At 49.6% G+C, this 26,838-nt stretch overlaps 1 protein-coding gene across 1 annotated transcript; it reads left to right on the top strand.

Moving 5' to 3' along the window:
• Positions 1-578: 578 nt before the first annotated feature.
• LOC141219427 (dynein axonemal heavy chain 12-like) lies at positions 579-26,763 on the top strand. Its single transcript, XM_073666140.1, has 6 exons — positions 579-661; positions 10,023-10,207; positions 10,499-10,619; positions 11,755-12,037; positions 16,758-16,874; positions 26,178-26,763. The coding sequence occupies exons 4-6, from the start codon at positions 11,780-11,782 to the stop codon at positions 26,235-26,237; spliced, it is 435 nt and encodes a 144-aa protein (XP_073522241.1). The 5' UTR covers positions 579-661; positions 10,023-10,207; positions 10,499-10,619; positions 11,755-11,779; the 3' UTR covers positions 26,238-26,763.
• The last annotated feature ends 75 nt before the right edge of the window (positions 26,764-26,838 follow it).

Here is a 26,838-nt window from a genome sequence, read left to right as displayed (position 1 = left end):
ATATTGATAACCCATCCCCAGGATAAATCATCATTATTATCTACTGGAAACTCCATTAATGGATTGTCTGGGATTAATAACTCGAGTCCCTTCTTTAAGAAAAAACAGTCCCTAACTGGTCACAGGATGAATGTGGGATTTCAGGTCACCCATTTACTGCAATGTAGCTGGCAATGCCACGCAGCGGATCTAACAAGTCCCGGGGCCACAACAATATACAGCCAGTGCCCGAGTATAGGATGGAAGATTAAAAAAAATCTTCAAAAATGTATTTAGTGTGAGGCATACATCAAAAATACATGCAATGCTTTTCCTGACAACTCTGAGTTTTATAATGTGGAAAAATCGTTTAAAAAAACACTGTGTGAACATAACCCTAACTGCATTGTGACTGTGTATATACATATATAAGCTGCCCCTCCCCCACCATGTGAGCATTCTCAGCGCGTACTGACCAATGCTGTCCACCAGGTGGCATCAGCAGGAAATTACAGCGATGAGACAAGCACTGCATGACAGCCCCGCCCCAATCTGCCCTATACCAGACACGCCCCCTACCAACGCCCCACCCCCGCTGCCATGACAACCGAATTATTTAATGGCAGAAAGAGAGACCTTATATGAGCAGAGAAGTAGCGGCCGGAGCGCGGGGTCCGCACAGGTGAGCGCCCCCTATAACACAGTGTATGTACTGCACGTCAGCTCTATGGCAGACTGTCACCTGTGCTGGATCCAGTACGTGTTACACTTATATCTGTACAGAGACACAGAGGACGCAGCGGGGCCCTGTCGCCAGATATATATATGTGCGTGTGTGTGTGTGTATATACAGTATATATGTGTATGTATATGCTGTATTACTGTATATATGCGTGTATATATGTACTAGCTATTGAACCCGTTCTACGCCCGGGTGGCGAGCATTTTTATTGGTATATGGTCTCCCATCCTGGTATTTGTGCTGCCCCCATCCTCTTGTGGTATGCATGGCACCCCTCACCCCCTAATCCTGGTATGCATGGCACCCCTCACCCCCTAATCCTGGTATGCATGGTCCCTCCACCCCCCAATCCTGGTATACATGGCACACCTCATTCCCCAATCATGGTATGTATGGTCCCCTCACCCCCCAACCCTGGTATGCATGGCACACCTCACCCCCCAATCATGGTATGTATGGTCCCCTCACCCCCCAATCCTAGTATGCATGGCACACCTCATTCCCCAATCCTGGTATGCATGGTCCCCTCACCTCCCAATCCTGGTATACATGGCACCCCTCACCCCCCAATCCTGGTATGCATGGCACCCCTCACCCCCAATCCTGGTATACATGGCACCCCTCATTCCCCAATCCTGGTATGCATGGCACCCCTCATTCCCCAATCCTGGTATGCATGGCACCCCTCATTCCCCAATCCTGGTATACATGGCACCCATCACCCCCCAATCCTGGTATGCATGGTCCCCTCACCCCCCAATCCTGGTATGCATGGTCCCCTCACCCCCCAATCCTGGTATGCATGGTCCCCTCACCCCCCAATCCTGGTATGCATGGTCCCCTCACCCCCTAATCCTGGTATACATGGCACCCCTCATTCTCCAATCCTGGTATGCATGGCACCCCTCACCCCCGAATACTGGTATACATGGCACACCTCATTCCCCAATCATGGTATGTATGGTCCCCTCACCCCCCAACCCTGGTATGCATGGCACACCTCACCCCCCCAATCATGGTATGTATGGTCCCCTCACCCCCCAATCCTAGTATGCATGGCACACCTCACCCCCCAATCATGGTATGTATGGTCCCCTCACCCCCCAATCCTAGTATGCATGGCACACCTCATTCCCCAATCCTGGTATGCATGGTCCCCTCACCTCCCAATCCTGGTATACATGGCACCCCTCACCCCCCAATCCTGGTATGCATGCCACCCCTCACCCCCAATCCTGGTATACTTGGCACCCCTCATTCCCCAATCCTGGTATGCATGGCACCCCTCATTCCCCAATCCTGGTATGCATGGCACCCCTCATTCCCCAATCCTGGTATGCATGGCACCCCTCATTCCCCAATCCTGGTATGCATGGCACCCCTCATCCCCAATCCTGGTATGCATGGTCCCGCCCCCCAATTCTGGTATACATGGCACCCCTCACCCCCAATCCTGGTATGCATGGTCCCCTCACCCCCCAATTCTGGTATACATGGTACCCCTCACCCCCAATCCTGGTATGCATGGTACCCCCTCATCCCTATTCTGGTATCTATGGTACCCCCTCACATCCCCAATCCTGGTATGCATGGTACCCCTCACCCCCAATCCTGTTATGCATGGCACCCCTCACCCCCAATCCTGTTATGCATGGTCCCCTCACCCCCCATCCTGTTATGCATGGTCCCCTTACCCCCCAATCCTGGTATGCATGGCACCCCTCACCCCCCAATCCTGGTATGGATAGTCCCCTCACCCACCAATCCTGGTATGTATGGTCCTCTCACCCCCCAATCCTGGTATGTATGGCACCCCTCACCCCCCAATCCTGGTATGTATGGCACCCCTCATCCCTATCATGCTACACACACATACAAGAAAATAAACACTTATACTCACCTTTCTTCCCTGTGCTCCAGCGCTGTTTCCCGTTCTGCTGGAGGCCGGGGGAGGAGTGCGGCGCCGAAGTACGCGTGTGCCCATACCACGCTGTCCGGCTCCATTTTGCTGAAGACACATTGCAAATGTGTCTTCAGTAAAATGGCGCCGGATAGCGCTATGCGCATGTGCCGATTTCAATGCCTCCCTCTTCCCCCGGACTCCGGACCGAACAGAAGCGCCGCGGTAACGCTCATCCCGGTCAGGTAAGTATGTAAGTATGGCGCCAGAGATCGCGGTATGTGTTCAGTGTATACGCATACCGTGATCTCCAGCACCATACACTCCTCTTACCTGTAACGGCTCCATGCGTTCTTCAGTCTGGAGCCAGACTGTGCAGGCGTGTCGCACTAGCGCAGACTATAAAGGCTTCAGACAGAGGGTACTCTATATGTATGTATATATATATATGTATACTGTATATGTGTATATGCATACTGTATGTATATATATATGTATACTGTATATGGGTGTGTATATATGTATACTGTATATGGGTGTGTATATGTATACTGTATATGGGTGTGTATATATGTATACTGTATGTGTGTGTATATATATGTATACTGTATATGTGTGTGTATATCTATACTGTGTATATATGTATACTGTATATGGGTGTGTATATATGTATACTGTATATAGGTGTATATATATGTATACTGTAGATGTGTGTATATGTATACTGTATACACAAATTCTTTGGTCTTATTATCTTCATTTAATTTGCTTGCAAGGAAAAACACAAAAGAGAATGAAGCAAAAATAAAATCATTGATCATTTCACACAAAACTCCAAAAATGGGCCGGACAAAAGTATTGGCACCCTCAGCCTAATACTTGGTTGCACAACCTTTAGCCAAAATAACTGCGAACAACCGCTTCCGGTAACCATCAATGAGTTTCTTACAATGCTCTGCTGGAATTGTAGACCATTCTTCTTTGGCAAACTTGTAGTGAGCTGGCCGTCTCTGGCTGTTCTGTGATAATTGATATAGAGCCTGTTACAGAAGTGATTACACAGGATGATGTTGCCACCTTGTGGCCAGAGGTTGCACCTGCGCAGGGTGTGATGACAGAGAAAAAGACTGAGCCTCCTGTGTCCCGCCCCAGAGAGTCATGTGACCAAAGTGGGAAGCAGGAAAAAGCGCGCGTAGAGTCTGCTGTGGTCTGTGAAAAGAGCCAGGACGGTGTGCAGGCCCTCGTGTGTGGCGCAGGAGAGACTCTCAACGTGATTTCTTCTATCTGACACCATATCCTCGGAGCCTTCCCCAGCTCCTGCACTGCTGAAGGATTCAGCTGTTACACTCCCTGCTACTGGAGTGTGGACTACATAAGGGGACCCACCAGAGCTTCTATCCGGATCAGAGAGACTGTAAGCGGGACCTCTGGCGAGAGGCCGAAGTATCCCTTCCTTTGTTTCCGCGAATTCTGCTGTTCCTGTTTTTTTCTCCGGCTGGGACGCCTTCCTGCAAAGACAGACAGGCCTGCGACGGGGGACACATCCTTCTGGAGTAAAGGACTGGTAACGTGTGAGTAGGGACAGTGAGGGTCAGCTTATCAGTACACGTTATTACTGTGCATATTTACGGTTGTCATTTATTGTTTTTTTTTCTTTGCTGTGTTAAAAATGTATGCGAGTAAAGATACGGTTGTCAAGATAGAGTCTGTGTGTGGGGATCTTGCTGGGCCAGATCATAGATACCAATGCGCGGCCTTGCCCGCGGTCACTTCAAACTGCTCCAGGTCCCTGATATTTGAAGGGAGCCTTCTCCAAACTGCCATTTTGCGATCTCTCCACAGGTGTTCTATGGGATTCAGGTCTGGACTCATTGCTGGCCACCTTAGAAGTCTCCAGTGCTTTCTCTAAAACCATTTTATAGTGCTTTTTGAAGTGTGTTTTGGGTCATTGTCCTGCTGGAAGACCCATGACCTCTGAGGGAAACCCAGGTTTCTCACACTGGGCCCTACATTATGCTGCAAAATTTGTTGGTAGTCTTCAGACTTCATAATGCCATGCACACGGTCAAGCAGTCCAGTGCCAGAGGCAGCAAAGCAACCCCAAAACATCAGGGAACCTCCGCCATGTTTGACTGTAGGGACCGTGTTCTTTTCTTTGAATGCCTCTTTTTTTTTCCTGTACACTCTATGTTGATGCTTTTTCCCAAAAAGCTCGACTTTTGTCTCATCTGACCAGAGAACATTCTTCCAAAACGTTTTAGGCTTTCTCAGGTAAGTTTTGGCAAACTCCAGCCTGGCTTTTTTATGTCTTGGGGTAAGAAGTGGGGTCTTCCTGGGTATCCTACCATACAGTCCCTTTTCATTCAGACGCCAACGGATAGTATGGGTTGACACTGCTGTACCCTCGGACTGCAGGGCAGCTTGAACTTGTTTGGATGTTAGTCGAGGTTCTTTATCCACCATCCGCACAATCTTGCGTTGAAATCTCTCGTCAATTTTTTTTTCCGTCCACATCTAGGGAGGTTAGCCACAGTGCCATGGGCTTTACACTTCTTGATAACACTGCGCACAGAAGACACAGGAACATTCAGGTCTTTGGAGACGGACTTGTAGCCTTCAGATTGCTCATGCTTCCTCACAATTTGGTTTCACAAGTCCTCAGACAGTTCTTTGGTCTTCTTTCTTTTCTCCATGCTCAATGTGGTATACACAAGGACACAGGACAGAGGCTGAGTCAACTTTAATCCATGTTAACTGGCTGCAAGTGTGATTTAGTTATTGCCAACACCTGTTAGGTGCCACAGGTAAGTTACATGTGCTGTTAATTACACGAATTAGAGAAGCATCACATGATTTTTCAAACAGTGCCAATACTTTTGTCCACCCCCTTTTTTAGGTTTGGTGTGGAATTATATCCAATCTGGCTTTAGGACAATTCTTTTTGTGTTTTTTTCATTGAAGACAAATTAAATGAAGAGAATAATACCAAAGAATTTATGATTGCAATCATTTTCAGGAAGAAATTGAGCATTATCTGACAGAATTGCAGGGGTGCCAATACTTTTGGCCAGCACTGTATACTGTATATGGGCGTGTGTATATATATATGTATACTGGTATGTGTGTGTATATGTGTGTATATATGTGTATATATGTATACTGTATATGTGTGTATATATGTATACTGTATATGTGTGTATATATGTATACTGTATATGGGTGTGTATATATATATATATATACTGTATATGGGTGTGTATATATATATACTGTATACTGGGTGTGTATATATGTATACTGTATAAGTGTGTATATATATATATATATACTGTATGTGTGTATATATATGTATACTGGTATATGTGTGTATATATGTATACTGTATATGGGTGTATATATGTATACTGTATATGTGTATATATATGTATACTGTATATGTGTGTATATATGTATACTGTATATATGTGTATATATGTATACTGTATATGGGTGTGTATATATATATATATATACTGTATATGGGTGTGTATATATATATATACTGTATACTGGGTGTGTATATATGTATACTGTATAAGTGTGTATATATATATATATATACTGTATGTGTGTATATATATGTATACTGGTATATGTGTGTATATATATGTATACTGTATATGGGTGTATATATATATACTGTATATGTGTGTATATATGTATACTGTATATGTGTGTATATATATGTATACTGTATATGGGTGTGTATATATATGTATACTGTATATGTGTGTATATATGTATACTGTATATGTGTGTGTATATGTATACTGTATATGTGTGTGTATATGTATACTGTATATGGGTGTGTATATATGTATACTGTATATGTGTGTGTATATATGTATACTGTATATGTGTGTATATATGTATACTGTATATGGGTGTGTATATATGTATACTGTATATGTGTGTATATATATGTATACTGTATATAATCTTTAATCTTTGTCAGGTCCAGGGGTCCTGTAGAATGTGAATCCCTGAGGAACAGCGTATCCTTGGCTTGTGCCAAGACAGAAGAAAAGTTGCTGAACACTTGGTACCCCAAAGTGATCAATCTATTTGCCAATCAAGATGCCCTGCAGTTGATTAATGCGGACAAATTGGATTCCTTTTATAACTGCGTCTCGACTAGCGGGGTGCCTCAAGGGTCTGTCTTGGGCCCTATATTATTTAATATATTTATTAATGATCTAGTGGAAGGGTTGCATACTAAACTTTGTAAAGTAGTTAATACAGATGAGGATAGGGCACAGCTACAGGAGGATTTAGATAAATTGGGGAGTTGGGCCAAAAAATGGCAAATGGGGTTCAATGACGATAAATGTAAGGTCATGCACATGGGAAAGAAAAACAGCAGTCACCCATACATATTAAATGGGAAACCGTTGGGGAAATCTGACATGGAGAAGGACCTGGGCGTCTTGGTTAACAGCAAATTAAATTGGAGTGCCCAGTGTCAGGCAGCAGCTGCGAAGGCAAATAGAGTCATGGCATGCATCAGAAGAGGAATAGGGGCATATGATGAGAACATTGTTCTTCCTCTGTATAAAGCGCTGGTAAGGCCGCACTTAGAATATTGTGCACAGTTCTGGGCTCCGGTGCTCAGGAAAGACATATTGGAGCTAGAGAGGGTACAAAGGAGGGCGACTAAGGTAATAAAGGGAATGGAGGGACTAGAATACCCAGAGAGGTTGTCCAAATTAGGCCTATTTACGTTGGAAAAGAGAAGGCTTAGGGGAGACCTCATAAACATGTATAAATACATCAGGGGGCTGTACAGAGATCTCTCCCATGACCTGTTTATACCAAGGATGGTGACAAAGATGAGGGGGCACACTATGCGTCTGGAGGAAAGGAGGTTCCTGCACCAGCATAGAAGGGGATTCTATACGGTCAGAGCCGTGAGACTCTGGAACTCTCTGGGAGAGGAAGTGGTGATGTCCAACTCACTTAATGAGTTCAAGAGAGGACTGGACGCCTTTCTTGAGAACAATAAAATTACGTCTTATGCTTAGTGATAGTTAATTAATCCAGGGATTTAATCTGACTGCCAGATTGGAGTCGGGAAGTGAATTTTTCCTCAATGATGTAAATTGGCCTATACCGCATGGTTTTTTTTTGCCTTCCCCTGGATCAACGCTGCGGAATAGCTGCAGTGCACAAGAAATAGGCTGAACTGGATGGACGCTTGTCTTTTTTCGGCCTTTTAAACTATGTAACTATGTAACACTTATGTCCAAGCAGGTAAAGGCGGCTGCAAGATCCGTGATATATAAGGATTCATGTTCATTATTGTATCTCTGGATCAGACATAGACTCAGAGTGATACAACTAAATAGACCCTATAGGGGTAAAGTTGGCATATCCGGGGGGAAATATATCCCAGATTTGCCAAACTGAGCCAACTCATGAAACACATGGGTACATAGGAGAAGAAAGAGTTAATTGGCGTAAAAAATATAAATTTTTATTCCATCAAGTTAAAAAACGTACATAGTAAAAAGAGAAATGACATAATACGGATAGTATAAAGACACTAATTAGATTACCAATGTAGCAAGATATGTTACAAAGTATACATATATGGTCACGCATATGGTCACAGTGGGACATGAGCAATATAGATAATATAGCATAAGGTTAGTATATCAAGACAATCCAATGAGTGTAATAATATATCAAAAAGTAATCCATAAGTATTCCATAGTCATTGGATTTACACTTGCCATATGCATCAGGTATCCATCTAAATAATGCTCCTGCCCACAAATAATCAGATACATGTCACATAAAACATTTTTTAAGGTAGTCTCTTACCACAAAGAGTGCCAAAAAGGAGGGTAAAGTGCATAAAGGAGCGCACAGTGGCAGAGTGGTATTCCCATCTCATATATGTATGGCACTTCCACAGTCTGAGGACGCACATTCGGCTGAAGTATATTGCTGCGCAGGGACATGCCGGGTCCCTGAGCTGCAATGCATGCCGCCAGCCAATCAAAGGCCAGTAGCTGATGTCGGCGTGCCAGTCACGAGCGACGCATGGAAGTGACGTCATGCGCTGCCCTTGCCGGCACACTGAAATCAGCTACAGAAGAAGACGCCGCATGTCGTGGGAGCGCAGGAAGGTAAGAAGAATCATTTATTTTTGTTTATTTAATGTATTACAAAAGAACAACAGAACATTATACCAGGAAAGGGCCAAGGATGGGGAGCATTAGACAAGGAAGGGGCTCAGGGTGGGGAGAATTAGACAAGGAAGGGGCCCAGGATGGGGAGCATTATATAAAGAAGGGGCCCAGGATGGGGAACATTATACAAGGAAAGGGCCCAGGATAGGGAGCATTATACCAGAATGGGGGTCATTATACCATGACATGGGCCAGGATGAAGGACATTACACCAGGAAGGGCACAAGGATGGAGGTCATTATACCAGAATGGGGCCTAGGATGGGGGACAGGATACCAGGATGGAGGACATTGTTATAGGATGGGGGACATTGTACCAGGATTGGGGACATTGTTACAGGAAGGGGCCAGGATGGGGGACATTATTACAGTAAGAGGCCCAGGACCAAGGACATTATACCAGGAAGGAGCCCAGGATTGGGACGTTATTGCTGAAAGGGGCTCAGGATGGGGGGTATTATACACAGAAGGTGGATATTATAACAGGAAGAGGCCCAGGATCGGGGATATTATAACAGGAAGGGGCGCAGGATGGGGAACATTATACCAGGAAGGGGCCTAGAATGAGAGACATTATTATAGGATGGGGCTACAATGGGAAACATCCAAGGCAGGGACGAACACGCGCATCATTATCGGATCTAGAATGCTACAAGGGCCCATACATCTGACCAACATGCTGGTGGGGGCCCAGGTCCAAATTTTGCACATCTGCAGGAACATGGCATATGGCTTAACAGTATGTCATATGTTGGGAAGGGGTTAAGCTACAGCACATTACATAGCCTCTTGCAGCTATATCAATGGAAAAATTAAAAAATGTATGGCTTTTTGAAGAAGGGAAGGAAAAAATGCAAAACAAAAAATTATCCGGTCCTGAAGGGATTAAGGAGTTCCCACCCACAGTAAATGTTGTCACTCAGCTTAAAATCTTCACTTGCTTATTAGCAGAAGCTAAGGTTTCATTAGGATCTCCGAGGCTAAAGTTACATGCGGCTCCAGCTTACATGTAAAGGGGATGGTATCAAGGAGTCTCACCAAACTTTCCCTACAAATGTCCAACAATTCAGAATTCATATCCATTGATAATTTATCTTCTAAAATGATAGCATTTTTTTTCTATCCTTTTCATTTTATGTGTAATTAACTTTTTGCTCTCCTCCTTTAAGCAATGGGAGGAACGACTGATAAGGATCCAGGAAACCATTGATGAATGGCTGAAGGTGCCGACCCAGTGGCTTTAATCTTCTCTTCTGAGGACATCATGCAGCAAATGCCTGAAGAAGGACGCTTATTCCAGACTGTGGACAGAAACTGGAGAGAGATCATGAAACATTGCGTTAAAGACCCGAAGGTAAATGGATGCTTCATGGTGGACTGATACAAGAAAGCACGGTCATCTTGCATCCAGGATTGATGTTTTCCAAGAGTCCGTGTCCTGATGCTTCCATCACAAGGATCCCGGGTTATGGGGCTCCGCACTGCCTGGACTCCAGCCTCCCGCATCTTCTATTTTCTATCCAAATAGGTTCTAATTTTTCTTTTAATATAAACTATTGGCACAATAGTCAATGAATGTGACCTTTTTTCAGTCTCTATAACTATATAATGGAATCTTACTTATGGGCTATCTACTTTGTTTTAGGTTTTAAGCGCCACTTCTCTGACCGGACTTCTGGAGAAACTTCAGGACAGCAATGTGCTTCTGGATAAAATCATGAAAGGGCTGAATGCCTATCTGGAGAAGAAGAGGCTTTTTTCCCACGGTATAGTCCTTTCACTTGTTGCAATGATTGTATATATTCCTTAAATATTTTTTTTTCTTATTTAAACGCATTGAAATCATTTTTGTAATTGGATTTCATTAATAATTTTGCACTGTTTGCCTTCTATTGGCTCTGTGTTGCGCTGGCTATTGGACTTATTTTTAATCTGTCTTTTTTCAGCTCCTCTTAGCCGATTTATGACCACAGATCACATCAAAGCTGAATGTGCAGGAAACAAAAAGCCTAACGGTGCAACATTTTTAATGAAACTGAATTGTCGCAAATACTCGCAATTAAATGGGTATTCCCATCTCCAAGATCCTATCCCAATATGTAGTAGGCGTAGTAATAATAATAATATTAGCAAATACCTCCAATTAGAAGTGTAGTATAGTTCTTCTGATTCACTATGTCGCTTTCCCCATGTGCAAGGCATTGCAGTAGCTTCGGTATCCATGGTTACGACCACTCATATAGTGACAGTTATTTGCTAGTGGTCGTAACCTAAGCTACTGCAATGCCCTGCACATGGGGTAAGCAACAAAACAAATCAGAAGAACTATACTAAACTTCTAATTGGAGGTATTTGCTAATATTATTATTATTACGCATACTACATATTGGGGTAGAATCCTGGAGATGGGAATACACATTTCAGTTAAATAAAAAAAAGTTCCCAAAGCTGGATAGCCCCTTTAAGCTAACCATACGCATGACATATGAGATACCCGTGGTCTGAATGGTTATTTGGCTATTTCTCCTGACTCCCACCTATTCTGCTGAACAGTCATGTGGTTTTAATGGGGAGAGAGGAGAAAGTCGGTACTGGACACCTCCGGCAGCGGGTTATCTCCCCTGAGAACCAAAAGACCGGGTATTGAAATCCCATCTGCCCGATCCTTCTGGCCCTGACATCCTCTATCGGGGGAGAGTCAGGAGACCCCCATACACATCAGTGGGTAGGCCGGTCCTGCTGCAATCGTCAGGTTTAAACTATTTTAATCCAATGTGTATGGGGACTGAATCTTTACTTTAAAGCTTTGCTTTTCTATTTTCTCACATAGACACTAATACAAATGGCGCCTGACCCAATACTTTAATGACATCTTTATCATATTGTGCATTTTCGCTTTAGCTTTTTCTTCCTGTACAACAATGAAATGCTAGAAATTCTCTCTGAGACTAAAGATCCTCTGCGGGTCCAACCACATCTAAAGAAGGGCTTTGAAGGCATAGCAAAGCTGGAGCTCCTTCCTAACCTGGACATCAAAGCCATGTACAGCACCGAGGGGGAACGCGTAGAGCTCATCCAGACCATCTCCACCTCCGAGGCTCGGGGGGCCGTGGAGAAGTGGCTCATCCAAGGGGAAGATGTCATGTTAAGGAGCGTGCATGATGTTATTGCTCGGTCACGAATGGTACGGATCTACCTACAGACCAAAAGCATTAATTGGAACTAATCTAGTCTATATATATAATCGTCTTATCCCGTCTGTCTGTCTGTCTGTGTGTCTGTCTGTCCAGGAAATCCCGCGTCGCTCATTGGTCCGGCAGCGGCCAATCAGCGCCGGGGGATTTCTAAAAAAAGATGGCGGCCGTTAGCGGCTCATCTGCGGGACGGAGCTGAGCGGCGATGCAGCCAGGAGATGACTGGCGCAAGGCGCTCATCTCCCGGCCGGCAACAGCAGAAGGAACCCGACCGACGGACCCATCTGCGGGATGGAGATGCAGCCGGAAGATGAGCGCCGCGAGGCGCTCATCTCCCGGCCGGTAGCAGCGGAAGGACCGCCGGCGTCGCTGACCTCCATGCGGAAGGGAGGACCGGGGAGCGGCGCTGCGGGTCGGGATACTTCTGCTGTGAGCGCCCGCTATGTCCCGGGTTCTCGCAGCGGAAGTAGCCGCACAGGCAGCGCCGCTCCCCGGTCCTCACCAAGACGATTCGATGATTGATCGCGGTCTTCGGACCCGACCAATCACTGATCTTAGCGCAAAACTTAAACACCGCTGTGCTGATTGGTCGCCGACGCTGCCCGCGACCAATCACCGATCTTGGCTCCACATTTAAACACCGCTGTGGTGATTGGTCGCGGCCGATATTTAAATTTGGCGCCAAAATCGGTGATTGGTCGCGGCCGATATTTCAATTTGGCGCCCAAATCGGTGATTGGTCGCGGTCAGCGTCCCCGACCAATCAGCACAATAGTGTTTAACTTTGGCGCCAAGATCAGTCATTGGTCGCGGGCCAAGACAGCGACCAATCACCGATTTGTGCGGCACTTTTAAATAGCGTCCGTGACCAATTGGATGTCAGCGCCGCTCCCCGGTCCTCCCTTCACACCCTAGCCGCATGGATGTCAGCGCCGCTCCCCGGTCCTCCCTTCACACCCTAGCCGCATGGATGTCAGCGCCGCTCCCCGGTCCTCCCTTCACACCCTAGCCGCATGGATGTCAGCGGCGCTGCCTGTGCGGATACTTCCGCTCCGAGAACCCGGGACATGAGCGGGCGCTCGCAGCAGAAGTATCTGGACTCGCAGCGCCGCTCCCCGGTCCTCCCTTAACACCCTAGCCGCTGATGTCCCCACTGTATCCGCATGGTCTTACAAAGGTCCGGACATTTGTGTTAAAAATCGCTGATTGGTCGCTGGCGCTGCCCGCGACCAATCACCGATTTGGGCGCCAAATTTAAATATCAGCCGCGACCAATCAGCACAGCGGTGTTTAAATGTGGAGCCAAGATCGGTGATTGGTCGCTGGCGCTGCCCGCGACCAATCACCGATTTGGGCGCCAAATTTAAATATCGGCCGCGACCAATCACCGATCTTGGCTCCACATTTAAACACCGCTGTGCTGATTGGTCGCGGCTGATATTTAAATTTGGCGCCCAAATCGGTGATTGGTCGCGGGCAGCGCCAGCGACCAATCAGCGATTTTTAACACAAATGTCCGGACCTTTGTAACACCATGCGGATACTGTGGGGACATCAGCGGCTAGGGTGTGAAGGGAGGACCAGGGAGCGGCGCTGCGGGTCGTGATACTTCTGCTCTGAACGCCCGCTCATGTCCCGGGTTCTCGGAGCGGAAGTATCCGCACAGGCAGCGCCGCTGACATCCATGCGGCTAGGGTGTGAAGGGAGGAACGGGGAGCGGCGCTGACATCCAATTGGTCGTGGACGCTATTTAAAAGTGCCGCACAAATCGGTGATTGGTCGCGGTCTTGGCCCACAACCAATCACGGATCTTGCCGCAAAAGTTAAACACTACGGTGCTGATTGGTCGCGGACGCTGACAGCGACCAATCACCGATTTTGGCGCCACATTCAAATATCGGCCGCGACCAATCACCGATCTTGGCTCCACATTTAAACACCGCTGTGCGGATTGGTCGCGGACGCTATTTAAATGTGGCACCAAAATCGGTGATTGGTCGCGCCCAGCGTCGGCGACCAATCAGCACAGCGGTGTTTAAATGTGGAGCCAAGATCGGTGATTGGTCGCGGCCGATATTTGAATGTGGCGCCCAAATCGGTGATTGGTCGCTGTCAGCATCCGCGACCAATTAGCACCGTAGTGTTTAACTTTGGCCGCAAGATCAGTGGTTGGTTGCGGGCCAAGTCGGCGATCAATCACCGATTTGTGCGGCACATTTAAATAGCGGCCGCGACCAATTGGATGTCAGCGCCGCTCCCCGGTGCTCCCTTCACGCCCTAGCCGCATGGATGTCAGCGCCGCTGCCTGTGCGGATACTTCCGCTCCGAGAACCCGGGACATGAGCGGGCGCTCGCAGCAGAAGTATCCCGACCCGCAGCGCCGCTCCCCGGTCCTCCCTTCACACCCTAGCCGCTGATGTCCCCACAGTATCCGCATGGTGTTACAAAGGTCCGGACATTTGTGTTAAAAATCGCTGATTGGTCGCTGACGCTGCCGCCGACCAATCACCGATTTAGGCGCCAAATTTAAATATCGGCCGCGACCAATCACCGATCTTGGCTCAACATTTAAACACCGCTGTACTGATTGGTCGCGGACGCTATTTAAATGTGCCGCCAAAATTGGTGATTGGTCGCGCACAGCGTCGGCGACCAATCAGCACAGCGGTGTTTGAATTTGCCGCCAAGATCGGTGATTGGTCGCGGCCAGCGCCAGCGACCAATCAGCGATTTTTAACACAGATGTCCTGACCTTTGTAACACCATGCGGATACTGTGGGGACATCAGTGGCTAGGGTGTGAAGGGAGGACTGGGGAGCGGCGCTGCGAGTCCGGATACTTCTGCTGCGAGCGCCCACTCATGTCCCGGGTTCTTGCAGCGGAACTATCCGCACAGGCAGCGGCGCTGACATCCATGCGGCTAGGGTGTGAAGGGAGGACCGGGGAGCGGCGCTGACATCCAATTGGTCGCGGCCGCTATTTAAATTTAAATGTGGCGCCAAAATCGGTGATTGGTCGCGCCCAGCGTCGGCGACCAATCAGCACAGCGGTGTTTAAATGTGGAGCCAAGATCGGTGATTGGTCGCGGCCGATATTTAAAATTGGCGCCCAAATCGGTGATTGGTCGCGGGCAGCACCAGCGACCAATCAGCGATTTTGAACACAAATGTCCGGACCTTTGTAACACAATGCGGATACTGTGGGGACATCAGCGGCTAGGGTGTGAAGGGGGGACCGGGGAGCGGCGCTGCGGGTCGGGATACTTCTGCTCCGAGCGCCCGCTCATGTCCCGGGTTCTCGCAGCGGAAGTAGCCGCACAGGCAGGGGCGCTCCCCTGTCCTCTCTAATACGATTCCGCTCCCCGCTCCTCACCAATACGATTCGCTGATTGGTCGATTGGTCGCGCTCTCCACACCCGACCAATCAGTGATCTTGGCGCTAAAGTTAAACACCGCTCTGCTGATTGTTCGCGTCCGCTGCCCGCAACCAATCACCGATTTGGGCGCCACATTTAAATAGCGGCCGCGACCATTCACCGATCTTGCCGCCACATTTAAACACTGCTGTGCTGATTGGACGCGGACGCCGGACACGTCCAATCAACGAGATTGGCGCCAAATTTAAGCAACGCTCTGCTGATTAATCGCGGTCGCTGGCCGAGATCAATCAGCAGTATTGGCGCCAAATTTAAACCTCACTCTGCTGATTGGTCGCAACCACCGGCCGCGACCAATCTGCGTTTTTGGTGCCAAATTTAAACAACGCTCTGCTGATTGGTCACGGTCGCCGGCCGAGACCAATCAGCAGCATTGGGGCCAAATGTAAACCCCGCTGTGCTGATTGGTCGCGGTCGCCGGCAAAGACCCATCAGCATTATTGGTGCCAAATTTAAACCCTGCTCTACTGATTGGTCGCAGCCGCCAGCCGCGACTAATCAGCGATTTTGGTGCCAAATTTAAACACCGCACTGCTGATTGGTCGCGGCCGCCAGCCGCGACCAATCAGCGAGATTGGCGCCAAATTTAAACAACGCTCTGCTGATTGGTCGCTGTCGCCGGCCTCGACCAATCAGCGATTTTGGCACCAAATTTAAAGAATGCTCTGCTGTTTGGTCACGGCCGGCGACCAATCTGTGATTTTGGCGCCGAATTTAAACCCCACTCTGCATCGCTCTGCTGATTGGTCGCGGTCGGCGGCCATGACCAGTCAGCAGTATTGGCGCCAAATTTAAACACCGCTCGGCTGATTGGTCGCGACTAATCAGCGATTTTGGTGCCAAATTTAAACACGCTCTCCAGTCCTCACTAACACGGTTCGCTGATTGGTCGCGGCCGCCGCCCGCGACCAATCATCGATATTGCCGCCAAATTTAAACACCGCTTTGCTGATTGGTCGCGGTTGCCGAACGCGACCAATCAGCGATTTTGGCGCCAAATTTAAACACAGCTCTGCTGATTGCACCCGGTCGGCCGCATACCTATTCTAGAATACCCGGTGCATTAGAATCGGGCCACCATCTAGTTCTTTTATATTTGTATAAGATTATTTGGCGGCAGTGAATGATTTGTGGATGATGTATCTCTTGCAATAGAGCCAGGTAGCAGATCTTCTACCTGCAATCGGTAGAAATGAATTTGCTAGATAATACTAGTAAGGTTGTCCCTCTCTTAAATGCTTCTGTCAACGTAATTTAACTTTCTTTTTTAAAAGGCATACCCTGCGACTGCAAGAAAAGACTGGGTGAGGGAATGGCCGGGCAGGTCGTGCTCTGTGTGTCTCATGTTCTGGACAAGTGAAGTGCATGAAGCTATCGGCAGTGGCCCGGAGGTACGGCATAAGCTCCTTTACTGATCAAGGTTGCTTCACTATAAACAGTCATGGCCGGAAGTGTTGGCACCCTTGAAGTTGTTCCAGAAAATGAAGTATTTTTCCATAAAAAATTGCATGTGTATTTTCTGTTATACACATGTTTATTTCCTTTGTATGTATTGGAACAACACAAAAAAAGGCAAATTGGATATAATTTCACACAAAACCCCATAAATGGGTCGGACAAAATTGTTGGCATCTTTCCAAAATTGTGGGTAAACAATTTTGTTTCAAGCATGTGATGCTCGTTCAAACTCACCTGTGGCAAGTAAAAGGTGCGGGCAATATGAAAATCACACCTGAAACCTGATACAAAGGGGAAAAGTTGACTCAGTCTTTGCGTTGTTACGTGCCACACTAAGCAGGGAGAACAGTAAGAGGAGAAGAGAACTGTCTGAGGACTTGAGAACCAAAATTGTTGACTAATATCTTCTTTTTGTGTTGTTCCAATATACACAAATGAAATAAACATGTGAACAACAAAACGTGTAATTGTAATAATTTTCTGGGAGAAATACATATATATACATTCATAGACAGACTTCATGAGTTCTCCTGCTAATAGACTGTCATACCCAGAGACGCAGCTTATAGGAGTTTCCAGGGGGGGATATACCATTGGTGCAACAGAGGTAAGGGGACCCACATTCACATCCAAAGATGCAAGCAGCTTATTTCACAGTACGTTATTAGACTGCAAAGAGCCCATGTAGTGTTCTTGCCCAGGGGTCTTCTCCTGGGGGTTGCAGTTGTACAGCGGCTCAATATCTTGAAGGTACCCAAAAGGCTCCATAGTATTGTTGGGATTTTGCATTGATTCATGCATCTTGTCTAGAGATGCGCAACTAAATTTGCAGGACCTTGGTCTAAGAGAGCAGGTTAGTAGTCTGTGGCTGTTGGATGGGAGCCTTGCTAACCGCCTCTTACATGCCGGCATCCCTGGCTCCTCTTTTGATTAGCCGGCCAGGCGTGATGTCATTTGTGCCTCACACCACAACTATGACATCGACATCAAAAGAGGAGCCGGAGATGCCGGTTCACGGGGCTCCGGTCCTGCGGCCGTGGAATACTGACCGGACTGTTGGACCAGAGTCCTGCAAATCCATTCGCTCATCTCTACTCTCGTCATATCTACCAATAAGGGAAGACATTGTATGGGATTTCCCATAATACCAGCATAAAATGAATCCATCTGCATTGAGTTTTCCATGCTGTTTGTAGCAGGGTTTTATAGAGGTACATCTGGGTATTTGGAGCAATTTGCGAGGAGGCAAATTGTCCCAGCAGACTCGCAGCACATTGGGGGCTCTCGTCACCATAGAGGGGCACGCTCGTGACGTGGTCAGGGAAATGATCGAAACAGGTTTGTGCAAACATCATGGCTGGCAGCAAACTTTCCAATACCATGTTCTATTTATTATACACTACATGGAGAAAGGTATTGTGCCCCCTCCACATTACACCTACAGGGGCTTTTATGGCCTCCTATTCTAATCCATATCCAGGATGTTAATATGGAGTCCGTCCCTCTACAGATATCACAGCTCAGTATGCCGAGCACCTTCATACATTTCACCATATTCCTATGTTCTTTCCATATCTATGTGTAGCACCCTGAGGATTCGGCTGCTACAGGAGTATTGCACCTCAACCCAGAGGTGTGATATTCCACTCCCGGGTAAGGAAGGAGTGTGGAACTGAGCTCAGATAGACTGCATGCACTACATACATCCCATTCCAGAGGAGCAGGCCGACGGCACTCCCACTAGGAAATGTGCAGGTGCGACCGAGCCTGTTCCTGGCTGGAGTGGGAGGGGGGAGGAACATCCCATGTAGTGTAGGGGCAGATAGGGGGAGCAGTCTGGGTAGTGATAGGAGCTCATTGGGTGCTGGTCACCTGAGCTCACACATAGAGGGTGTATATAAGGTGGGCACCATCAAAGATCAGGGTCAGACGCAGAGGAGCCTGTCAGACGCTGAGCACAAGTCAGTCAGTGCAGAGAACAAGTCTGCTGCAGAGGAAGTCAGCCTGCAGCAAGGGAGCAGAACAGACCTGAGCCTGAAGAGTGAGAGAGTGGAGTACAGAAAGACCCAGAGGGGGACAAAGAAGGGACCCAAGAACCCAAATAAGAACACCGGGTGAGGAGTCAGCAGAAGGGTACCGGAACCCAAGCTGGTGGGGGTAAAGACATTCCCCAGCCAGAGACCGGAGACCGTGGGCAGAGTCTGTCACGGTCACCCACTACATTCACCCTGAAGGCACACCACATGGAGGGTCAGGGAACCTGAGGCCAAAGGTTGCCCAACAGAAGGCCCGAGGGAGCTGGATTTAGGTGAATCACTGGTGGGGACGGCTGAAGGAAGGACAGAGGGAGAGCTCAGGGCCACGCTCCGGACTTGTTTGGGGGTTGGCCGGATCCAGGACCTGGTGGACGCAGCACGGCTCGGGAGGTCACTTGGAGCTAGAGTGACCAGGAACATCTGCAGTAAGTAAAGACCCTTAACTGCACTACCCGAGTCTGTCATCATTACCGGCTGCACCGCACCACCACAACCCCCATCCTCTGCGCCTGTCCCCTCTGAGGCTATACCCCTCCCGTTGGGGGTTATCCCACCAAGCTGCGCATCCACCATCAGCCTCAGCGGACCCTGCTGCAGCGGCGGCCACAGTGACCGCATCACAACGGGTGGCGTAGTCGACACAACGAACTTTAATAACATCAGTAAAGACTGCCACATAACCCCGAGCTTGACGCCCTGGGCACGGGACCGGGTCACAGCCGCTCGGAGACTACAACCCCCCCCCCATCTGATCCGGTGCCGGGTATTCCCCTCAAAACGGAATATGTCCCAGGGGGCGCGTCAACTTTGGCGTAGTCGGCAGGATTACGTGCCCGCAACATCCGGGTACTGCGTGCCTGAAGAAAAGTGCAAGTTTACCTCAGAAAGAAGACTCCTGCCGGTTCCGGAGGGTCCACGCCATCGGACTCCATCACCAGTCGTTTCCCGCCGATTGTCCGCCATTTCCAGCTCGTTCCCGCCATCTGCAGAGTTTCCCGCCACTGGGAAGCGATTCCCGCCAAAACCGCAGATTTCCCGCCTTGGAAGAGCAGCGGACGCCATTATGGGCGTGCCAAAGGAGGGCAGGAGGCCACCTCCCATCGTGGGCCAGGACAGAAAATGGCGCCAAAAGTGGAAACCGCCCCCACCAACAGAGACTGTGATGCTGGAGGTGTCTGTCAGCGTGAAAGAACTCCCCCTGGAGCTGACAGTCACCGAGTTGCCCCGGGACCGCCCTCGAAGTGGGAGGAGACGAAAGAAAAGAGCAAAGATGGGTGTCGCTTGGAGCAGTGTAGAACGAGCGCACCCGGAGGCAAGAGGTCTAATGAGGAGTAGCGGAGAAGCTCACCCGGAGTCGAGGAGAGAAAGAGTGGACCCGGGAATGGAGCGGCAGCAGAGCAGCACCGGCCCGCTGGCCAGGAGCCTGCTGGAGGAAGAAGGAGGAGAGCAGAGCAGCACCGGCCCGCTGGCCAGGAGCCTGCCGGAAACAGAGCAGAGCAGCACCGACCCGATGGTCAGGAGCCTGCTGGAGTCAACAACCCCGCTAGGCTTAGCGGAGATCCTGGCGCAGCTTCCCCGAGATCGGGAGTGCGCGCGGAGTGCCCTGGAGGGCCTCGCGGGAAGGATGGCCCGAGTGCAGAGGGAGATCCTGGCGGAGTGGGGCCGGGAGATGGCCCAGCAAGCTGGAACCCGTCCACTTAACCCGCTCCCTTGGAAGAAGACATCGACTGCCTCTGCGGATGATGCGGGAGGACCCAAGGCCGGAGACGGCGCAGAAGAGGGAGCGAGACGCATGGCAGCAGGTAAGGGGGATGCCTATACCCCATACCGGAAGACCGCTTACCTGCCCCAGCTCCCCGTCGCAGAGCCCGAAGGTCCCCCGGCCGTACCCGAGACCGCCATGACACCGCCACCGACTAGGCCCCGACCGGAAGCCGCCGTCGCGACCCCGATGACGTCACGCATCGTGACCCGGAGCGTGGCGCCGGAAGAGGAGCCTCCGGCCTGGTCACAGGGCCTAGCATTTCCGGGCGCCGCATCCAAAGCAGAGCCATCTACCTCCGCGGAGCCTCCGGCCTGGTCGCAAGGCCAGGTAACCCAGGGCGCCGCCGTCCTAACGGTGCCCTTCACCTTCCAGGTGCCCCAGGCCTGGCCGCAAGGCCTGGGCAACCCGGGCGCCACCACCACCGCGCCCGCGCCCGTAATACCTAGGGTGCCACATCTGGGAGAGGACCCCTTCAGCCAGCTAACGTGGCCGGACGGTCGGCCTTTCATCTGGCCCGAAGGATTCTTGGAGCTGGAGCGGCAGAAGCAACTAGGTCCCCTGTGTGAGCCCCTGATCCCGGCTCCAAAGCCCGTGACTCGGGTCTCGCCTCCCCTAGAAGAGGCTCAATTTGCGTGGGACCCCAAGGGAGAAGATCTGATGGGGTTCACCGGAGAGACTCGGGCAGCTGCAGCAGCGCGCACAGAGTGTTGCCGTCAACAGCTGGCAGAGTTCAAGAGAGAGCGGGAGGAGAGGCAGGCCAAAGAGCAATGGGCCCAGACCCGCAGCGCGGAGCAAAAGAGTCGGACCAGAAGGGACCCCCGTGCAGCAGATCGTCCCCGTACCATCGGGACGGTAATAAAGTTTAATGCGCAGCATGGGTGGGGCTTCATAAAGGACCAGAACACCATGGGTGACGTCTTCGTTACCCGACGGGATGTCGAGTCTCACCTGCCAGAGGGTCACAAAGGCCGTGACCTCTACGTCGGTGATGAGGTAACGTTCACCCGGCACAAGTGTGCCAAGGGACCTTACGCCCTCCACGTGCATCGCTTGACGGAGGAGGAGTTGCGGTGCGAGGAGGAGGAGCAAGAGGACCCGGACGGGTCTGAAGAAACCACCAGCCGTAAGATAAGAGCAGGAGGCAGACGCCGTTGAGTGCGGCAGAGCAGGAGACTGTATATAGTTGCCTGTCGGGGCACAGTGAATCGGAACTGAAACTGAAACTGGAACTGTTGTTGCTGCTAAAATAGTCCCCGTTGGGACCAGCGAACTGTTACCTGTAACCCTTTCCATACCAGGCTGAGGACTGTGAGCAGCCATCCCTTTCCCTTTACCTGGCCGGGGACTGAGAACGGCCAAAATTTCCCTGTACATAGTTGCGCTTGCTAAAGCGCCCCCTACCGGTTTTATAGGAAAAACCATTTTTCTAAAAGACTGTCGCACTCTACCTGGTCACGAGTTGCACGGTGACCAGAGGAACAGAAGAGAGAAAGAGACGACGAGAATGTTGTTTACCTGAAAAAGTTTATATATATATTTATATAGTATTTCGTATAATATTTAATATGTTTTACATGTTTATAAAAATGTTGTATGTTTTGGTGTTTTTTGTCTTTGCAGCCCGAGGACGTGCTGTGATTTACCAGGGGGGAATGTAGCACCCTGAGGATTCGGCTGCTACAGGAGTATTGCACCTCAACCCAGAGGTGTGATATTCCACTCCCGGGTAAGGAAGGAGTGTGGAACTGAGCTCAGATAGACTGCATGCACTACATACATCCCATTCCAGAGGAGCAGGCCGACGGCACTCCCACTAGGAAATGTGCAGGTGCGACCGAGCCTGTTCCTGGCTGGAGTGGGAGGGGGGAGGAACATCCCATGTAGTGTAGGGGCAGATAGGGGGAGCAGTCTGGGTAGTGATAGGAGCTCATTGGGTGCTGGTCACCTGAGCTCACACATAGAGGGTGTATATAAGGTGGGCACCATCAAAGATCAGGGTCAGACGCAGAGGAGCCTGTCAGACGCTGAGCACAAGTCAGTCAGTGCAGAGAACAAGTCTGCTGCAGAGGAAGTCAGCCTGCAGCAAGGGAGCAGAACAGACCTGAGCCTGAAGAGTGAGAGAGTGGAGTACAGAAAGACCCAGAGGGGGACAAAGAAGGGACCCAAGAACCCAAATAAGAACACCGGGTGAGGAGTCAGCAGAAGGGTACCGGAACCCAAGCTGGTGGGGGTAAAGACATTCCCCAGCCAGAGACCGGAGACCGTGGGCAGAGTCTGTCACGGTCACCCACTACATTCACCCTGAAGGCACACCACATGGAGGGTCAGGGAACCTGAGGCCAAAGGTTGCCCAACAGAAGGCCCGAGGGAGCTGGATTTAGGTGAATCACTGGTGGGGACGGCTGAAGGAAGGACAGAGGGAGAGCTCAGGGCCACGCTCCGGACTTGTTTGGGGGTTGGCCGGATCCAGGACCTGGTGGACGCAGCACGGCTCGGGAGGTCACTTGGAGCTAGAGTGACCAGGAACATCTGCAGTAAGTAAAGACCCTTAACTGCACTACCCGAGTCTGTCATCATTACCGGCTGCACCGCACCACCACAACCCCCATCCTCTGCGCCTGTCCCCTCTGAGGCTATACCCCTCCCGTTGGGGGTTATCCCACCAAGCTGCGCATCCACCATCAGCCTCAGCGGACCCTGCTGCAGCGGCGGCCACAGTGACCGCATCACAACGGGTGGCGTAGTCGACACAACGAACTTTAATAACATCAGTAAAGACTGCCACATAACCCCGAGCTTGACGCCCTGGGCACGGGACCGGGTCACAGCCGCTCGGAGACTACAACCCCCCCCCCATCTGATCCGGTGCCGGGTATTCCCCTCAAAACGGAATATGTCCCAGGGGGCGCGTCATATGTTATGTTCCCCCCTCTTTTCTTTGAGTTTTCATAGGACACAATTGATCTTGTCACAGTAAAGCAATCTTGGGGTGTACTTACAATGACGTCTATGGGGCAGTAGTCATTTCTGCATATTGAGATGGTGGTCCCTATATAGGAATGTTTTGGCATCTGTAGGTGTCGGCATCCCCTGTATATGACTCATTGCCACAATTGATCTTCTTTATAGTCAGTGGTTTGGATGGCCTAGGTGCGGTTTGTAATATTTTCTATCAATGGTGTGTGTGCTCTCCTCTGTGCAGTGTCGTTCTATAACCATGGATGGACTAATAAAGGGGTTTTATGTCAATTCCTTTAATGACCTTTTGTTCGGTTTCTTTGTAGGTATTATGTCATTCTCCGAGTGGTCAGCCATTCTAAGCCTGAGCAGACATATGGCAATGTAATTGATGTGTGCCTGACATTGCTCTTCCCTATGTGGCGGTGACATATTTATGCTGCCATTCTCCAGTATTTGTTCTAATTAATCATCCTAAAGGTGTTTAGTGGGGTTGAGGTTGAGAACGTGTGGGAAACAGTTCTGCTCTTCTATTCCCTTAGGGTTGGAAGCTACAATTGTTTAAAATGTCTTGTGCTGAAGCATTAAGATATCTTTTCACTGGAACTAAGGGGCCTAGACCACCCCCTAAAAACAAGGCCATACCTCCACCACCAAACTGCCCAGCGGGCACAATGCAGTTAATAGGGTAACGTTCTCCTGGCATTCACCAAATCCAGACTCGTCCATCAGATGCCAGATAGAGAAGTGTGATCCGTCACTGCACAGAACAGGTCTCCTCCAGAGTCCTGTGGTGGCGGCTTCACACCACTCCATCCGACGCTCGGCATCGTGCTTGGTGATGTAAGGCTGCATGCAGCTGCTCGGCCATAAAGCTCCAGGCGGGGGCGCAGTGTTTGTGGTGATGTTGTTACCAAAGTAGATCTGGACTCTGCAGTTATGGAGTCAGGAGAGCGTTCTGCCCTCTGCTCCTCAGCACTCAGTGACCCCGCTCTGTAATGTTCTGGGGTCTCCTGAGTTGCTGCAGTTCCTTCCACTCCTTAATAATATCACTCACATGTGATGGGGGAAGATTTAGGAGGGAAGAAATGTAATATCCAGACTTGTTACCCCGGTGGCTCCTATTACAGGACCGCGCTGGTATCAGAGAGCTCTGCACCACCAGCCGTTCTGTCATATGTTAGTAACAGCACACAGCATGGGAGGGCGGATGTTATACACCGGGGGGCGTGGGGATTGATGTTATACACTGGTGGGGGGCGAGAGTCTTAATGTTATACAAGGCCGAGGGGCCAGATGTTATACCCTAGGGGTACGAGGGGCTAGATGTTATACTGTCCGAGGGCTGGATGTTATACACTGAGGAGCAAGGGGACGGATATTATATACCGGGGTGAGGGGACGGATATTATACACCGGGGGGCGTGGGGACGGATATTATACACCAGGGGCGAGGGAACGGATATTATACACCAGGTGCGAGGGGACGGATATTATACACCAGGGGTGAGGGGACGGATATTATACACCAGGTGCGAGGGGACGGATATTATACACCAGGGGTGAGGGGACGGATATTATACACCAGGGGCGAGGGGACGGATATTATACACCGGGGGGCGTGGGGACGGATATTATACACCGGGGGGCGTGGGGACGGATATTATACACCAGGTGCGAGGGGACGGATATTATACACCAGGTGCGAGGGGACGGATATTATACACCAGGGGCGAGGGGACGGATATTATACACCAGGGGCGAGGGGACGGATATTATTCACCAGGGGCGAGGGGACGGATATTATACACCAGGTGCGAGGGGACGGATATTATACACCAGGTGCGAGGGGACGGATATTATACACCAGGGGCGAGGGGACGGATATTATACACCAGGGGCGAGGGGACGGATATTATACACCAGGTGCGAGGGGACGGATATTATTCACCAGGGGTGAGGGGACGGATATTATACACCAGGGGCGGGGGGACGGATATTATACACTGGGGCGAGGGGACGGATATTATACACCGGGGGGGCGAGAGGCCGGATGTTATACACCAGGGGGAGGGAGCGAGGGGACAGATGTTATACACCGGGGCTGGGGGCCGGATGTTATACCCTGGGGGCCAGATGTTATGCAATGGAGCGCTTGGGGTTGGATGTTATACAGTGGGGTTGAGGGGATGGATTTTATACACTGGCGGGGGGGGCGAGGGGAGAGATGTTATACTAAACTAGGGGCGAGGGGTGGATGTTATACACCGGGGGAGGCGAGAGGCCGGATTTTATAAACTGGGGGCTGAGAGTCCGGATGTTATACACCGTGGGCAATGGGACTAAATGAAAAAAGCAGAATTCGGTGACTAGGAGTTTTGTCCTATAATGTATGTGCATTTGCCTTCCCTTTAGAAACTCTCCCTTGTGATTCTGCAGTGTCTTAGAGGTTGACTATCTTTTCCTACATTCCTCAGGAGTTTCTCATGAACAGACTTCCGGTGGCTTGCCCAACTCCGCTATTACTGGGAGAATGAGAATGCGAGAGTGCGAATCATCAACTGCAATGTGAAGTCCGCCTATGAGTACCTGGGCAGCTCCCCACGCCTGGTCATCACTCCGCTCACTGACCGATGCTAGCGGACTCTGCTATGATGTGATGGGTTATGCTCAGAAATGTTTTTGACTTTTGTATGATGCATGAAACTTATTAGCAATTATTATTGATATTTCATACCAGTTCTTTCATGTTTCATTGGTAGATCGGTGCTTTTTATCTAAATCTTGGTGGAGCTCCAGAAGGTCCGGCCGGCACAGGAAAAACTGAGACCACCAAAGATTTGGCCAAGGCGCTGGCCGTGCAGTGTGTGGTCTTTAACTGCTCTGATGGTTTGGACTACATAGCAATGTCAAAGGTACATACAATGTTAAGCTGCTCCATTGCAGATAATAAACTGACTCCATCCGATGTTCTGCTGACATCTTTTGATTATATAGTACAGACCAAAAGTTTGGACACACATTCTCATTTAAAGATTTTTCTGTATTTTCATGACTATGAAAATTGTACATTCACACTGAAAGCATCAAAACTATGAATTAACACATGTGGAATTATATACTTAACAAAAACGTGTG

The sequence above is a fragment of the Phyllobates terribilis genome, unplaced genomic scaffold (genome assembly GCF_046119375.1).
Source record: "Phyllobates terribilis strain yellow unplaced genomic scaffold, ASM4611937v1 Scaffold_273__1_contigs__length_2535887, whole genome shotgun sequence".
Classification (NCBI taxonomy): Eukaryota; Metazoa; Chordata; class Amphibia; order Anura; family Dendrobatidae; genus Phyllobates; species Phyllobates terribilis.
The sequence above is the reverse complement of the archived record's forward strand: the minus strand, read 5'-3'. Positions and strand labels throughout refer to the sequence as shown.